The sequence below is a fragment of the Prunus persica genome, chromosome G6 (genome assembly GCF_000346465.2).
Source record: "Prunus persica cultivar Lovell chromosome G6, Prunus_persica_NCBIv2, whole genome shotgun sequence".
Classification (NCBI taxonomy): domain Eukaryota; kingdom Viridiplantae; phylum Streptophyta; class Magnoliopsida; order Rosales; family Rosaceae; genus Prunus; species Prunus persica.
The window spans coordinates 3,969,363-3,986,550 of record NC_034014.1 but is presented as its reverse complement, the minus strand read 5'-3'; the positions used below and the strand labels follow the sequence as shown (position 1 = coordinate 3,986,550).

Genomic DNA, 17,188 nt, shown 5'->3' with positions numbered 1-17,188 from the left:
TCCATGGCATAGATATGTTTTGGTTACACAGTCTGGCTAATGATCTAAAAAGAAAGCAAGGGTATATTTTGTTGGAGGCCTCATGATGTAAAGATCTTTTTTATGCAATTTGCACCGACAAAAGAGAATGTACAGACGAGAAAGCCATGTATGAGAGAAGCATTCTCTTTATTTGTGGACCAGGATAAAGTTGGGTTGAGATACGAATTGCCATACAATACTAACAATAGCGTGTATATATGACATTAATTACATAAAGAGTAGGGAAAGTGGAGTGTTGTCAATTTAAAGTTTTGCAAGAGCACAGATTCTGACTTTGCTGCAAAGCCAGGCCTAAGAATTTCAAGCAAATTATAAGTTCTTGTCAGGAAATTCCAAATGCTTGTCAGCCGTTGATGTATGCGAATTCCACAGTAAGTCCCTTCATGCACAAAGGCTGCGATGTACTTAACGAAGTTCTTCCTTTCTCTCTTCATATAAACAGAATCTAGAGAAACCATTGGCATCATCACAAGCTGCCAGTCTCAAAAATGTCCAATAAGCAGTCTTTCAAGGTCTGCTTCTGCTTCAAGAGAATATTTAGGCTCAAGGTGGCTGAGCCTCCTGAAGATATAAAGAACCTGTTTAATCAGTACGCCGAAAATGGCACCATAACGATTGATAACCTTCAGAATTTTCTGATTGAGTTTCAAGGAGAACCCAATGCCACCAAGGAGGATGCTCAGGCCATTTTCAATAGTCTCAGGCATCTCAACATCTTTCAAAGAAAGGGTCTCCATCTCGATGCCTTCTTTCGGTATCTCCTTGGTGACCTTAATCCTCCTTTCTATTCAAAGGTAATTTCATCAAACCTTGTATTGTTTCAATTTCATATATTGAGTAAAGCATTCACTGTTCAGAGTGATGAAACTTTCTAACTTATTTATACATTTAAGAACATGCAAACTATGAAGATGATTGGAAAAAAAATATTAGTTTGCAGTTTCTGCATTAGTTTATGCATCTTAATGATCCAAAAATTGAGAACAGCTGTGTTTGGATTCAGGTGCACCATGACATGAATGCGCCATTGGCTCATTATTTTCTATTTACCGGCCACAACTCCTACTTAACAGGAAATCAACTCAGCAGTGACAGCAGTGTCCACCCAATTATAAACGCACTGCTACAAGGCGTTAGAGTTATCGAATTAGATTTGTGGCCGAATTCTAAGAAAAATGGCGTGGAGGTTCGTCACGGAGGGTATGAATTTAATTTGTGGTTGCTCTCAAACTCTATTATGAACATGGTCTTGGTTGGAAAACTATTAATTCTCAGTCCACGCTAGTTAGTCATATTTTCATAACAAAATTTGATCTCTCTTTGAACCTTCAGGACTCTTACTAGTCCAGTGGAACTCATCAAATGTTTGCGGGCTATCAAGGATAACGCTTTTATTGCTTCTGAATACCCTGTTGTCATAACATTTGAAGACCACCTACCTTCAAATCTTCAAGCTAAAGTGGCCAAGGTGAATAGGAATTCATACCTTAATTAGTCTCCCCATCTTATGATTCTTTTTTATGCACCACTTCAATTGTGATTTGAACTTCTTTTTTCAAATGTGATTGTAGATGGTCACAGAAACATTTGGAGAGACGCTATACAGCCCTCGTTCAGAATTCATAATGGAATTCCCTTCACCTGACTCATTGAAGAGAAGGATTCTGATTTCGACCAAGCCACCGGAGTATCATGAATCTCAGAGACCTAGGGAATCGGGAACCACTGATAACAAGGTATTAAGGTGCATGTGAACGCTAGTGTACATTGTGCTAACACATTTGCTTAGTGAACCAAGAATCATGTATATCATTACACACTTGAAAGCAGGACAATGAACAAGATGATCAAGATGATCAAGATGAAGATGAGGAGAATGCCACTCCAGAATATAAGCAGTTAATTGCAATTCATGCAGGGAAGCCGAAAGGTGGCTTGGATATATGGCATATCGATCCAATTAAGGTCCGGCGTCTTAGCTTGAGCGAGCAAGAACTGGAAAATGCAACCAGAACCCGTGGATCCGATATTGTCAGGTGACATAACACTGGTTTTCATGTTCACTACTCTTAAATTCTTAATGTTCTTCACCATCTAAATGATCAATTGTGCTTAAATTAATCTTTCTCTAGGTTTACACAAAGAAATTTGTTAAGGGTATATCCTAAGGGTACCCGTTTGGACTCATCAAATTATGATCCTATGCTTGGATGGACCCATGGAGCTCAAATGGTGGCATTCAATATGCAAGTTAGGCTTCTTTTGTAACTTTTAGCTAACTTTTTAAATAACTAGCTTAGAGTTGTTTGCTGGGAATTCTGCTTTTACTTCACCTCAATTCCTGCTTATCTTACAATAGTGAATTTCTTCTCAAAGGGATATGGAAAGTACCTTTGGATCATGAATGGAATGTTCAGAGCCAATGGAGGCTGTGGTTATGTGAAAAAACCTGAATTTTTACTGGCCCTTGGCCCAAATAATGAGGCTTTTGATCCTAATGAACCCGTACCAGTCAAGACAAATTTGAAGGTGCTTTGAATCTCTGATCAAACTTGTAACCATGCCACTCTTATTATTTTCAAATATGTGTGTATATATATATATATATATATATATGAACTTTCTCCATAACCTTCTTGTTGACAAGCAGGTAAAAGTATACATGGGTGAAGGATGGCATTCAGATTTCCACCACACACACTTTGATCTTTATTCTCCTCCGGACTTTTTTGTGAGGGTATGTTACCAAAATTTTCATTCAAAGATACACCCCCTATAAATGTTCTCTTGTCAGACAGATACTCTGACATATTATGTTGTTCGGCGTAACAATCTGGACGTAATTCTACATTTGTACCTAGTAAGAGAACTTTACCAGTATACGTAACATAGTAAAATGTTCTCATGTCACAAACAGTCTGGCATGTTATGTTGTCAAAGCAACAATCTAGACAACTGATGAATATACTTTTGTTTGAAAGCACGTATGGTATGGTTCAGATTAACAGTTTGGTAAGAGAAAGCTTAATTTGGTGTGTTTGTAGGTTGGAATTGCTGGAGTGCCAAATGATACAAAAATGATGGAAACACAGCCAATTGAGGACCAGTGGGTACCAGTATGGAACAAGGAGTTCATCTTCCCATTGAGTGTTCCAGAACTGGCTGTGCTCCGAGTTGAAGTCAAAGAATATGACACTTCTGGGAAACATGACTTTGGTGGCCAAACATGTCTCCCAATTCCAGAGCTCAGAACTGGGATCCGAGCTGTTCCTCTGCATAATAGAAGAGGCCAAAGGTATAAATCCGTGAGGCTCCTGATGAGATTTGACTTTGACTATGCTGAATAAATTAATAAGTATTGCTCATGCTATGCCTCTCCTGTAATCCATGTTCAATATTACATTCTAAACTTGCATCTGCTAATACACAAGAAATTCTTTTTATCTTAGCCACATGTGATAGAATCCTTCCAATTCCAAACATGATAAGTTTTTTTTAATTATTTGGATTTGGCATATTTTTCAACCATAGAAAGAAAAGTATCACTAGATAAAAGAGGTAGTTGATCAAACACGGAGTGCAATTTTCTTCGTCGCCATTAATGGTGCATTATTTATTGATGCTCTATAAGTGTCATGCGTCACATATATTAGGGTGCTTATTTTCCCACTCTTCTTTTGTTTACTTATACTCCTTTATGTTTTTTAATACGTTTTACTCTAACATACAATTTCCAACAAGAGAGTGTAAGTGGATAAAAGAGAAGTGGAAACATACAATTTCTAACAAAAGGAGTGTAAGTGGACAAAAGATAAGTGGGAAATTAGCTCCCCATATATTTATTATTCACAGCTAACTTTATGCAATAAGTACAATCATATATGTTACTTTTAATAGATCAAACGAGTGATGTTAAGGATAATTGCCTACACATAAGTCAACGCATTGTGAGATTCGCGTGCATCGACAATATGTACTAAAAATTGTGCCTATGACCTATGGTAAATAGTAACATTGAACCTGTCTTTTTCTTGATTCAAAGAGGGAGGGTGGACAATGATTAACCATTGAAATCCTCATGTGTCTCTTAATTTTTATGTAATGAAGCCACCTAATACAACTTAATAAAACAATGATTTGAATGTCCATGTCTTGATCACATTGGTAATAGGTTATTGCTTCACATAATTAATTAACCAAAAGTTAAGCCTATTTTATAATCCCACGTTCATCATTTCATCAGCACCCAGCTGTTGTACAGCCTGTGATCAAAAGGTGCAGCCGCCGCAGGCCCCGCGTTTCACAACTAGTGTGACTCATTAGTCTTTTTCTTTTTTTTCTTTTTTTCTTTTTCTTTTTTGGGGTCAACTTGGGATTCAAAACTCAAAAGCCAATATTTCCTAATTTCTTTTTGTTAAAAAAAACAAAATGATTTCATACAGCTAATTACAAAATTAAAATTTGCATATTTCAAAGCCATACATTTGTTTTTTCAGAAAATTGTTATCTTGAGTGCCATTAAAAGACTTCATTTATTTATTTGTAAACGACATGATAGCACGCATATCAAAATTTTACTTTCATAACTCATTATGATATCAAAATATACATATGTATCGATCTTACATTCACGTAAATCAAATTTAAAATATCCTCCAACTAAGTGAAAAACAACTACGAAACCGCTTTATATGATTCTTGAGGCAAGGAGGCAACCACTGGCACCTTTTATATGATTTTCTGTGGAAGCTGATTATAACATTAATTTTCTGAAACAACATCGTGTGGAAAATGGTTTGCAAAGAGTGGTCATTTTACCTGAATTGTCTGTGCAAAATTTACTAGCTAAAGCAACTAGAATTCCAAAAAATGTACACTAAGGTGATCAAGAATAGGATAGTGCTTTTGATTGGAATCACTTCATGCCCCACTGCCTCCCAGACCAGCCAACATTCAGGAGGCAAAAGATGAGAGATACTATACACCTCAACCAAGAAGATAGGGCCATCATGTCAAGGTGACCAGACCACCGGCCTATTGTGTACTTTAAAATTAGCAATAATTTTATAGTGGACTGTCGTATACGCCACTTTTTGTACAATTATTCATCACGTGTTACTTATATGATGAGGTGATTGTGAGAGGAAAGTGTATACGCCTTATTCATTGAAGAAATTTTCGTGAATTAGACCCTTTTTATGGCATTCCTTAATCTTTGCCATAGCAAAAATCGTGAAACTAAGAATCATGTATAAGCCGACATGGGGAAGAAAAAAAATTTGGTATAGAATTAATAAGGAAAAATAAATAAATGAATAATGTTTTTGGATGAAATTTCACAATGAAGGGAGGGAAATTGTGGTAGTAGAGAAGCTAAAACGTTCATCCTCACAAAGAGCAAGTGCCCTTTCCAAATTGGCAACAATGTCAGTCATACTAGGCCTTTCCTTCCCCTCCAAGTTCACACAATGCCTGGCAGTATAAGCCACCAGCTCAACTGCTTCAGCTTCATTCGGATCTGGCGGCACCACCCTTTGATCCAAAATGCTTTGCAGTTCCCCCGCCATCATCCGCGGCCCGGCATACTCCACAACCCCCATTGGACCTGTTCCCTCTTCACTGAGTCTGAACACAGCCCTCTTACCTGTCAAAAGCTCCAATAACACCACCCCAAAGCCATAGACATCACTCTTTGCTGTCAAAACATTTGATACAAAGTACTCAGGATCAATGTAGCCAACTGTTCCAACCGCCTTCGATGACATGATCTCTTGGTCAGATTCCGGTCCCAGTAATGACAGTCCAAAATCAGATACTCTTGCAGTCCAATTTTCATCCAAAAGAATGTTTGAGGACTTAATGTCCCTGTGAATTATTGTTGGCACTGCATAATTGTGCAGATACTCAATTCCCCTGGCTGCATCCAATGCAATTTTTATCCTCATTCTCCAAGAATTCACAATGCTGCTACTTCTCTCAACATTTTTCTTGCTATGCAAGTGATCATGAAGTGAACCGTTGCACATGTACTCGTAAACCAAAAGTCTCTCATCTTTCTCTTCACAGGATCCCACTAGCTTTACTAAGTGCTTGTGGTGAAGCCGGGACAGCAATGCTAATTCGGAATCAAATGCGGTCTCTTTCTCCTGAAATTTCTTGGTCTTGGTACTAGTATCTCCCCTCTTGATGGCCACTTCGCGACCGTCCGAGAGCTTGCCTTTATAGACAGTACCAAAGCTCCCAGCACCAATCTTGTTTTCTGATGAGAAGTGCTTGGTAGCAGCGGAAAGCTCTGCTAGGTGAAATGACTCAGTCTTGTCTCCATGCTTTGATGATGAGCCGCTTATATAGCCCTTGATGGAACTTGATCTTGAAGGTGGAGCATTAGGATCATTTTCAATCCCAACTGCAGAACCAGCATTGGGGGCAACAGCACTTGTGGGTTGCACAGAATCATGATGGTTAGACCAAGAACCACATTTTCTAGTCCATAGGCAAAAGATAATAGTGCAGAGCCCTGTAAAAGCCCCAACTGATCCAACTATTGCAAACGCCAACAAAAGCCTATTTCTGGTTATGGATGATGAAGAAGCCGGTGCTGAAACTTGTGGTGGCGGCGGATTTATTGGGGGCAACGGCACTGCAATTGGAAGTTCAATCTGGCATGATTTGCAGATTTTCCCAGAACCACCGCAAAGAGTCTCCGAATTCGGGTACACACCACAGCTACTACATGGACCTTGTACACATGGACCAGGAACAATCATTCCTAGTGGAAGATCATTCTGAGAACTAGTCCAGCCTGGTCCCCAACAAATCATTGATAAATTACTTGTTGTTAAGCCGCAAAGAAAATCCAAACCTGCAGCAATCAACTCAAATGAAACATTTTCAATAGCATCACTGTCATATTCAATTCTGTTTCTTCCTCCCCAGCATACAACAAAGCCATTTCTTCGACGAATAGCACAAGTAAAATTTGATCCCAATGCAAGGCCTGAAAACTCAAAAGCTGAAGTGCTTGAAGGTACATTCAATTGCCCGGAATCGTTGTTCCCTTTACAGACCAAAGCTCCATTCACACTCAACCCACAAGCATGAGACTCTCCAACAACTAGTCTTGACATCAACACATTCTCAAACCCTGTTTGAATCTCAGCTCCAACCCTACTCTGACCCCAACACAGAACTCTGCTACCATTCATCAAAATCCCACATGTAAATCCCCTTCCAGATGTGATTGTATGAAAGTCCAATGCTTCCCCAGGTGAGGGAAACAAAGACCCTCTTGTGCCATCTCCTCCTCTCCAGCACCTGACAATTCTAGAGTTGACCTCTCTGGCACAAACTTGGGCATCACCTACAGCCAGATCAGTCAAAGCTATTGTGTCACTGTGATATATGCGTTTAGGTTGGAACCTACATGAGCTAGATAAGCTGGTGTCCCAACAGAGAAGGCTAAAGCCACCAGACCTGAGGCCACAGAAGAAGGTCTTGCCCCCAGAGATGGCTTCAAAAGAAACAATGGGCTGGACTGAAATGGTCTGAATGTTTTGGTAGCATTGTATGCTCTGTGTAGGGTTGTCTGCCACAATGCCACAAACAGTGGAAGTGCCATATGTGATGGCTGTGGTAGAAGCTAAGCCAAGGCCATGGACCACTCTATCATGTGGTGTCAGTGAAGATATGACGGCTGTGAAGATGATGGTGATAATGAGAGAAGATGGTGGATGTACAAGTGCCATTTATGAAGATTTGGGTAACGGGTAAGTGGAGGTTTCTGGTTTTTTTTTCTTCATTGGGAGAGAGAGGGAGAGAGAGGAGCATTTGGGTTAGGGAAGAAGGTGACAATGCTAGAAATGAGAGAGAATATAATAAACAGGCTGTGGAGCATGTGGTCCCTTTAGATTGGTTATGTTGTTGCCTAGCTAGCAGAAGAGGAAAATCCCTGAGAGTCAGGAGAAATAAAAATTCTTCACTGTATTGCATGTGCCATAGATCACTAATTAGAAAAAGAAAAAAAAAAAGTTTTACTGAGGCACGAAAGAGTTTAAGGTAAGCTAAACTGGAATTGCTGCGTGTTGAAAGTGTCTTGCACAAAATTTCTTAATAAACAATCAGCTAGTTTTGGTCTCTAATAGTGGTTCGAGTTGGACAAAATTAAGCCTGAGCTTTGTTGTTAGAATATTGAGAGATGGAGATGCAATGGATAAACCTGAACTTAAGCTAGTTTGGTCACTCCCAATCATACGAGAGAATCAAATCTTAACTTGGTGAAGGATTTCGGGAGAGCAACAACGAGAATTGGCTTACTGTTCAAGGGCTAAGTTTCTTCCCTTCTCTTTTTTTTTTTAATTCTTAATAGATGAGAGGAGAATAATTCACCACAAAATTGAATTATGAAAGCAACCCTTAACCCTCCGGCAGTACTATATGCTTTTAAGGGAGACAAAAATGCCACTAAATTTAGAGGCTGTTGACAACTAGGTTGGATGATAAAGTTTTTTTTTATTTTATATATATATATATATACATTTTTAAAATCGTTTTTATTCGGTTCTTTCTTTTCTTTTTTTAGTCCAAAGGAAAGAACTTCATTCAACTGAAACCAACTACAAATAGTAATGAAAAGGATGCAAAAATGTAAGCGAAAAATATAAATGCTTCTTTTCCGTAAACTCCCGAGGACTATAGGAAGATGGTTTTTCATAATCGAGCCAAAGCTCCATCATGATCTAGAAGAAAAATATTGCATGTCAATCACCTCATCAAATTCCCGACTTTATAGGGCAAACTTGTTTCTGAAGTTCCTCCGTACAATCGTCGCTTGAACTTAAAATCCTAAAATGAGAAGAAAAATGGTGCAAATTTCGATCTCAAAATATATTTCTTCCGCACACTCAATTTTGTTCTTGCTAGAATTAATTATGTATATACTAAAAGTACCAAAATATTCATCTTAGTTCAGCAAATTGGCAAACTACCGGACAATAAAACCCAAAACCCAATAGGCTTGAAATACGAAGGGGAATTACTTGGGCTGTTATTACAGTGAATGTATACCAACTACAAAAAATAAAAACGAATTAACCTACATACCAACCAGAAACATGGAGTTACCGACATCCCGGAATTCACCTTAAATAAGAACCCATCTTTTTCCATCATTTTCTTCTCCTTCTGTATATTCTTGTGGGGATAGGGGCAGGTTTGTAGTTGTGCTGTCAACTGAATTCTACTGATTCAAGATCCCCTCCATACAAGCTAAAAGGGCCCCAGTGGGTCTTTTCCATCAGCATCCATAGGGTTATCATAACTTTCGTATTCGTAATCTTGATCGAGAGCCTCCATAGTTTTCCCAAAAACAAATGACTTTGTCCCCATTGTCGTGAAAGGCATTAAACCAAAAGCTCGAGCTGTTTTGATTTCCCTAGCGACCTTCCTCTGGGCCTTGGCGCTGATCCCAGTCTACACAAGGAACAAGGGAACTTAAAAAGTATTTCAATGCAGCTTCAACAAAGTTCAGGTCATTCAGCATGCATTCAATTTTACCTTGCTTCTTTTGATGAGAATTCCAGCATCTGTTAAGAAATTTGCCAGGAATCTCACATTCTGCACAGAGCAATACAGTTGGTGCAAGAATGCATCCAAAGGATCAAAATTCAAAAGGATAAACAACAAAATTTGACATTTAAAATTGGGATTCAGAGACGTAATAAGATCAGCAAGCACACCAGTAAAACCAGCGAAATAAGATAAAGGATTTCAGATCTCAACGGACGCAAGGGACAAAAAAGGACAGCTAAACCTACATTTCAATGTCTAGTAGCAGAAGAGAGTAATAATGAAATCACAACAACCCGCCCAGAGTTTTTAACTTAAGTTTTCTAATAATCAAAATTAGTTGCAATTGATGAATTCAATAAAGAATATAGAATATTCTGAAAATTAACTAAGAAAACCTAAGGGCCCGTTTGATAACCATTTCAATTTTTGTTTTTAGTTTTCATTTTTTGTGCTAGAGTATAGAGGAAAAAGAGGGAAAATGGAAGTGAGAATGAGAGGGAAGATGATAGGGGAGGATGGGAGGGAGGAGTAACAAAAGTGAAAACAAAAACTAAAAACTGAAATCTATTTGAAATTGTTTTCATTTTCAAGTTTTTTTTCACTTTTGTTACTCCTCCCTCCCATCCTCCCCTCTCATCCTCTCTCAATCTCATCCCAACTCCCAGTCTCACTCTCATTTTCCTCTATACCCTAGCACAAAAAATGAAAACTAAAAGTTAAAATTGAAATGGTTATCAAACAGGCCTTAAGGCAATCAAGTGCAATAACCTGCCAATATGCAGCTCATTCACAACCACTGGGCCAGCAAGCTCCAAATATCATAATATCTAGATCTTTAATTCTGAAACTGAGTCACAATCAGGATAGACTATCCCTTAAAAAAAAATTGGATAAATCTACTTCGCATAATTTTAGTCCTCAGCTTCTATTTATGCGTATCAGGGAAAAGAGGTATAGGGGCATCAACAATAAAAACAATCCTTTACATTTCACCAAACAGGCAAACATATACAAAGCAACAAGGATCCTACATGCATATATTGGAGAGACTGACAAGTGCACATACCCTGAAATCAGCTTTTCTAAGAACTTCCTTTGTAGTTACTTCAAACTCATCCCTTGGGGTAAACTTACGCACTCCTCGCTTAGTAAGATCAAGATCCTGCATAGAGCCACATGGTGCGTACATGAGACAGGGATATCTAAAGACAAACGAGGCATAAAGAGAACAACACTGTGGCAAAATATTATGGTTCAGTGGTAAGGCAGGACAGGCTAACTTGTATTATTTTTCCTTTCAGGACAAACAAATCTCAAATGCAGGTTATACATTTATAACACCACAAAATAAGTGCAAGCTATAATTACAACAATAACATAAAAGTGAAAAGGCAGAAAAGAAAGGGAAGTTGCTCCATAACATACTTTAAGGTCATAAGTCATTCCTAGCTCAAAATTCACATCTGGTCTGTAAGAATAGTCCTCTTGGTTTATTTCCTCGTAATCAATATCAAAGTCGGCGGCTGCTTTCTCTAATTTTCCATCCATTCCATCTGATAATGTGTTAAAACTTTCATCTAAGCCGTCGAGTATATGAGAACCACTTCCACTTCCACCTCCTCCAGAACGATTCAAACCCTGTCCATCATGACCCATCCCGAGCCTATCAAGCTTCGTGAAAAAGGCATCTGATCTAAAATTACCCCCAGAAGTTTCACCGAAAATACGCCGCTCAAACTCATCCGGAGATTCAAATGAATTAGAATTGTTCTCATCATCCACTTCACCGCCTAACACATAAAAAAGCTAATGTGTCAAGCTTTTATTTGTAGTTACATTGAGTAATTCTTGGAATAGAGAAGCTATATTACAAGAAAAAACAAACCAAATCCTAAGTTTAACCTCCAAAAGAAAAATCTATTTCCATACTATTCATGGAGGTTCAAGCAAAATTTCAACTTACAAATTATCAGAACCATATCGAAAATTGGCACCAACAGGGAGACACGGAACTGTACAGAGAAGTACCTGATGTTACATTCGTGGAGAGGGTTCTCATATGTGGCTGATGAAATCGGCGTGAAACGCCATCGTTGAAGGATCGCAAAGCAAATCGAACACCTTTCATTTCTGCCAAAGTTCAAAGTTTGAGAAGAAGTAAAACTGTGGGAGATGGAAAAGCATTAACCAGTCAACCTACTAATTATGTGCGGAAAGCAGAAAGCACAATGAACTATATCCCATTTCCAAACACAAATCAATGCTTTCACAAATATATCAACAAGCAGAATCTATCAAATAAATCAAAAAAGACCCGAAATGAAAATGAAATGAACAATTCGCAAATGCCCATTAAGCCAAACAGAAGCAAAAACGAGTTTAGATGCAAAAGCAACAAAGAAAAGTTCAAAATTGACAGACCCAACTCACAAAAATGAAAACTTTAATCAGTACCTGGGGCCACTGGCGAGCAGGAGATGGAAGGAAGACTGAAGAAGATGAGAGCAGGAGAGAGAGAGAGAGAGAGAGAGAGAGAGCTCGGGTCTGTTTTGTTAGGGCTTCTTTAACGATAAGGGAGGCACACTGACACTCTGTGCGAATTGGCCTTAATTGGGCTTCAAAATTTGAGTAGAGTGATGTTTCAGAATTTGGGCCGATTTAAAAAAAGCCCATTATTTGATTTTGGACCTGTTTGAATAGCCCAACATTGAGTTGGGCCTAGATCAAAGTCATATGCCCACAAGACGCCAAACCAAATGTCACATACAACTTTATTGATAGATTCACACCGATAACGAAGTGAAAGAATAGATGGAGCCCTTTGTTTTTGGTCTGACATTTATACAACTTAAATTTCAGTTATGTTATCAAACACTTTGTTATGGTAGGTATCAAACATGACAACATAATTGAAGGATTTTATACCTCAAGCAATTAATTTAATATTATTAATACCTGCAATTGAGATTTTGTGTTCGATTTTCTTCTCTCACAGTATCACTTGTATGCAAATATTTATACATATATATATGACATATCTAATTATACAGTCCTGATCTCTTTGACCACAGGAGTCCAAGAGATTGTGATCACCTACCGTTGGATATTAATCCAATGGTTCAAAAAAGTTTTTTAAAAGGAGTGCAAGAGTGAGTGAACTGTTGAATTTACATCCAACGGTGAGTGATCACAAATATATTAATCCAATGGTTCAAAAAAGTTTATTAAAAGGAGTGCAAGAGTGAGTGAACCGTTGAATTTACATCTAACGGTGAGTGATCACAAATCTCTTGGACCCCTGTAGTCTAAGAGATCAGGACTGTCTAATTCTATCTACTAACTCTTAATCTAGCAATATTATTCTTTTCAAGGTTGGGTAAAGTCCTAAATTGAATCTCCACCACCTCTCACGAATAAAAAAAAAATTTCAATTATCAGTCTAACAATATAACATTTTAAATTTATTCAAATTTGATTTATATACCGTCATATCTGTCGACATTGGATGATTTAGTACTTGTACAAAAAAACAATATTACCAACCCTAGGGGCGTACATCACAAATAGGAGATAAAATGGAGTTGGGTTAGGCAAAGGTTAAAAGGCAATAGTGCTAAGTAGTTTTCAACCACACAGTGAGTGGGAGGTTGAATATGTTCATCAAGAATCTTTACATAATTTGGAAATCCATCATTTATTTAGGGGACCATCTTTCCCTCCCTCTCAAGTCTAAAATAGGGATTGGTCCCCCACACACTGCCCCAGTTAGATCTTCCAATATTTTCTTCCCCGCTTTTGATTACCGTTGATGTCCTTGTTACATGGACAATTTCACAATGGTGTCACATCATGATCAAACCCTAATCTTATCGTTCAATTTTGGGATCTTTTAATGGCATAAAATGCAAAACCTCTGCTTGCTTTTTTAATGGTCAAGGAATTATCATCTTGTTTGGCTCATCATAATTTCCCTCGCATTGCATGAAGACAACCCGAACAATGACATAATATGGATAATTAGAACACCAAAATCACACTTCGCCCAAATCTATAGCCCATGTAAGCTTGCATTATTATTTTACTAAGTGCAATTTTGTATCATCTTTCTTACAATATGCAGGGGGTTTATACTATTATAATACGGTACTGACTAGTTCATAATTTGGTATCACTTTTCTTTCAAATATTAGAAAAAGATGTCAAGTTCGAATCTTTCGTGCTTCATTAATCAATTATATGTTAATTGTTGTGATACTTTATCATCTTTTTAACATTAACTTTTTTTCACTTTATATATATGATAAGGTTAAAGAATTTTTCTTTTCTTGAGAAAATGATAGATTAAAGCTTATCGCCCACTTATGTTCTTACTTTTTACACCCCCTTTCATAAGAGAATATAAATCGGTAATCAAATAAACTTTTTATTATTGGGTGCACCTAAGTGTGATAAGTGATTGAAAAATTATTCCAAATGATGAAGAGACAAATAATTAAATAAGCTTAATTAATGAGCTCAATCCAGATTGGGGATTTTTTTTAATGAATAATTATTGTTTTTCTCATGAAATCACTTGCAAGATTAAAGTTTGAGACAATTGCTTTAAAAAAATCATGTGGATTTTGTTATTGGATAAGCATAAAGCTTTGGGGACGTGGCTGTATTTTGTCATTTAAAAAAACACCTGGCAGGATTAAAGTTATATTAATAAAACCCACCTGGCAGGATTCTGGTGCCCTGCACTGCAGCCTTCTTGTCTCTATTGTTTAACAAAATATCAACACCCACCTAGTACTATTGATGATGCCAATGATCCTTCTTGTTAATAATAATAATAATGTGAGTGCAAAGCTCTGACTTTTGCATGAAGCAACGAAGTCAACATTCTCACTTTGCAACTTACCCATTTAATTAATATTAATCACTTCTTTAATTGCAATCCTAAACTACCAACCCCTCCTCCATAGAGTCCAAATTTTGCTTCAATTTTTAATGGCCAATCACGCATAATTCTTTTGGAAAAATACGTCCATCCTTATCAGGTAAGTAGGAATTTTTATATTCCTGACAATAGCAGCATGATATAAGTGCATCCGTTTTTTTTTTTTTTTTTGTGTTTTTGATGAATTATTTTTGCATATGTGTCAAATTATGATTGACAAGAATGAGGAGTATCTCCTTAGATGTGAAACAACTTAGACTTCTTGGAGTAGGCTTTGAAGAAAGTAGCAATTTACATTTGAGAAATTGGCAAAAAGGAAAAAATAAAAACTAAATAGTTGTTTTTTTTTTCTTCTGGTCTGGGCTTAAAAGAGGAAGAGAAACCATTGAATGAGGTGGAACTGAAAGATGCAGGTGTTTCCAAATCCGGCAAAGCCACTTTATGCAGAAAGTGAGATTCATGACCATCTATGTGCTCATCAAATTGAAAGCTCCCTCTGTCTCAGAGAGCCACGCCTCCTCCATTATTATAACAACACCAAAAAAAAAAAAAAAAAAAAACCACTAAATGCATGCAAATGCCCACTTGCGCAAACAAATATCTAAAAACATGCTTGAGCTTCACATCCCTCCCTCCCCATGGCCATGTGATTGGAGAGTGAGCTGCACGACCCCTAAGAAGCACTCTTGGAAATAGAAGTGCTTTTGGCTTGCAAGTTGGTTCATACAAGTCCAAAGAAGCTGTCACGAGCAAAGAGCTTTTTGTGGGGGTGGGCTTTGGGTTTTGGGTTGCGCGACTCTTTTGGTATTGAAAGGGTAATATAGTAAAGGAAAGTGATGTGTGTGTAAGAATAGCACTACGATCCATAAACATCAACTCCAACATTATAGGGGAGAGAGAGAGAGAGAGAGAGAGAGAGAGAGAGAATGAGGCATCGATTACGATACGAATAAAGAGATTGATAGAGAGATTATGTTCACACGAACGGTTGCGATGAAGTTTGCTTCTAGGGTTGGGTCAGTCCAACTATCCAACAGCAAAAGAAATGTTTGCTTCTAGGGTAGGCTTTATGTCCCTGCAAAAATGACCTTGAAATTTTAAGATGGAAACAGGTTGTAGGACCATATGTTGTTCTTGGACTGTAAAACTGTTATTTAGTTTAACAGAAACTTCCAACCCTTGTCTATGTAAGGTTATTAACTTCTGATATAATTCGAACCCGATATGAAATTAGTGAAATCTGAGTTTAGTGCAAGTCAAATTCATTAGCATCATTATCGAACCACTCGTTTGTCAATTATTATGATGATCCACAAACCTTGAAAATTAACATGTAATGGCTTGTACTCAATTTGAAGTGGGCCAACAATATTTGTTTGAATTTGACTTGCACTTATCTTAGACTTGGTGTGTATGAATCCGTTTCATTCAATTTTTATTTTTATTTTTATTTTTATATATTCCAATATCGCATTATGGTAAATCACATCACTAACAAAAGTGATATCTACCTATACATTATGAGGGAGACATGAAATAAGTGTATGAAGTTGTTTCATCGAAGTTTTTTATACGCTATATGATAAATCACATCACTAGTAGAAGTGATAACTACTTGTACATGTGAGTCTAGCATATCTTAATTGTGGTTCTAAAAAGTTTTATTGCCTAATTATATAAAACTTATTCAATATGTATTTATCAAAATAATTAACAATCAAGCCATACATACATACATACAAAATGGAATTCACCTAATAAATTCCTAAAGGTAGTTTGCAAGTATGCGTACGCATGTGTGCTTGGGAATCTGAAAGTAGAGTTGCACATCTTCAAAAGAGATTTTGAATGGGAAAGTGTATACAGGCAGCACAAGCAAAAAGCAAAGTACATGGGAAAGGAAAATGAAAGGTTGAAAGAACGAAAGAACGAAAGGACAACTTACAAATAACCAAAAGAACACATCAAATCAAGCACCTTTTGTGCCCATCTCTCTCTCTCTCTCTCTCTCTCTCTCTTGAGACCAGGAGAGAAGAGACAGATGGCACTGTGATAAGCTATAGCTATAGATGTAGCTTTACTTTTGACCCTCGCCATCGACAAGAATCACTGCGACAGTATTTTAAACCAATCACGCATATTATCATAATAAAAGACTAAAATGTCTGATTATGCATAATTGATTTAATTTATCGTCATAATGACATCCCGAAAAATAAATTCCTCTCCTCACCAGTAACATTTAGTTTTGGTTTGGCTGCCTTTAGAACTGAGGCTAGAAGATGTACTCCACCATACGCTTGAGCAACGTGTAGTTTCTGAAAATGGTTTGAAGACTTTAGAGTACAAAACTGAAAAATTCAGAAAAAGAGAACAAAGGCCTGCCTCGCTCGTGAGAGCATATATGGTCCAATTCCCACACAAGGCCCCCTAAAATTGGTCCAATCTAAAGTCTTCTTATCAAGTGTCAAGTTGGGGGGGCAGCTTTCAGAATGACTCTGCTATTTGGTGTTGTTGGTTCCCCCCTCAGATACTTTTGTTGATGCAGGTTGTTAATGTTTATCTAATTACTTATATTATTATTTTTGTTTTTCTGAACAAAAACGATAGCATTTTATTGAGGAATAGTTGAAGAAT

The 17,188-nt window shown here is 37.4% G+C and overlaps 3 protein-coding genes across 4 annotated transcripts; 1 reads left to right on the top strand and 2 right to left on the bottom strand.

Moving 5' to 3' along the window:
• LOC18774669 (phosphoinositide phospholipase C 2) lies at positions 58–3,494 on the top strand. Its single transcript, XM_007204952.2, has 9 exons — positions 58–836; positions 1,046–1,242; positions 1,375–1,510; positions 1,614–1,778; positions 1,873–2,078; positions 2,175–2,292; positions 2,419–2,571; positions 2,693–2,779; positions 3,087–3,494. Exons 1-9 carry the CDS (start codon positions 531–533, stop codon positions 3,387–3,389), a joined length of 1,671 nt encoding a protein of 556 aa, XP_007205014.1. The 5' UTR covers positions 58–530; the 3' UTR covers positions 3,390–3,494.
• Positions 5,333–8,227, bottom strand: LOC18772874 (putative serine/threonine-protein kinase-like protein CCR3). The gene has a single exon (XM_007207718.2). It carries the CDS (start codon positions 7,785–7,787, stop codon positions 5,379–5,381), a length of 2,409 nt encoding a protein of 802 aa, XP_007207780.1. The 5' UTR covers positions 7,788–8,227; the 3' UTR covers positions 5,333–5,378.
• LOC18775006 lies at positions 8,902–12,186 on the bottom strand. Of its 2 annotated transcripts, none has more exons than XM_007205875.2 (6): positions 12,064–12,186; positions 11,638–11,739; positions 11,035–11,399; positions 10,676–10,771; positions 9,595–9,654; positions 8,902–9,510 (listed from the first exon to the last, which is right to left on the bottom strand). In XM_007205875.2, the coding sequence occupies exons 2-6, from the start codon at positions 11,735–11,737 to the stop codon at positions 9,307–9,309; spliced, it is 825 nt and encodes a 274-aa protein (XP_007205937.2). In that variant the 5' UTR covers positions 11,738–11,739; positions 12,064–12,186; the 3' UTR covers positions 8,902–9,306. The 2 variants fall into 2 exon arrangements, with proteins under 2 accessions (XP_007205937.2, XP_020422175.1); XM_020566586.1 differs by having other exon boundaries at positions 11,638–11,772; positions 12,064–12,157.

What these genes read in the sequence shown, in the direction of transcription:
- LOC18775006 (XM_007205875.2), bottom strand. Translation starts at nt 11,737, where the DNA reads ATGAAAGGTGTTCGATTTGCTTTGCGATCCTTCAACGATGGCGTTTCA. An exon ending in GAATGACTTATGACCTTAAA is followed by an intron (nt 10,772 to 11,034) that starts GTATGTTATGGA and finishes GGCTCTATGCAG; the next exon opens with GATCTTGATCTTACTAAGCG. An exon ending in TTCTCATCAAAAGAAGCAAG is followed by an intron (nt 9,511 to 9,594) that starts GTAAAATTGAAT and finishes TTCCTTGTGTAG; the next exon opens with ACTGGGATCAGCGCCAAGGC.
- LOC18772874 (XM_007207718.2), bottom strand. Translation starts at nt 7,787, where the DNA reads ATGGCACTTGTACATCCACCATCTTCTCTCATTATCACCATCATCTTC.
- LOC18774669 (XM_007204952.2), top strand. Translation starts at nt 531, where the DNA reads ATGTCCAATAAGCAGTCTTTCAAGGTCTGCTTCTGCTTCAAGAGAATA. An exon ending in CGGGAACCACTGATAACAAG is followed by an intron (nt 1,779 to 1,872) that starts GTATTAAGGTGC and finishes ACTTGAAAGCAG; the next exon opens with GACAATGAACAAGATGATCA. An exon ending in CAGTCAAGACAAATTTGAAG is followed by an intron (nt 2,572 to 2,692) that starts GTGCTTTGAATC and finishes GTTGACAAGCAG; the next exon opens with GTAAAAGTATACATGGGTGA.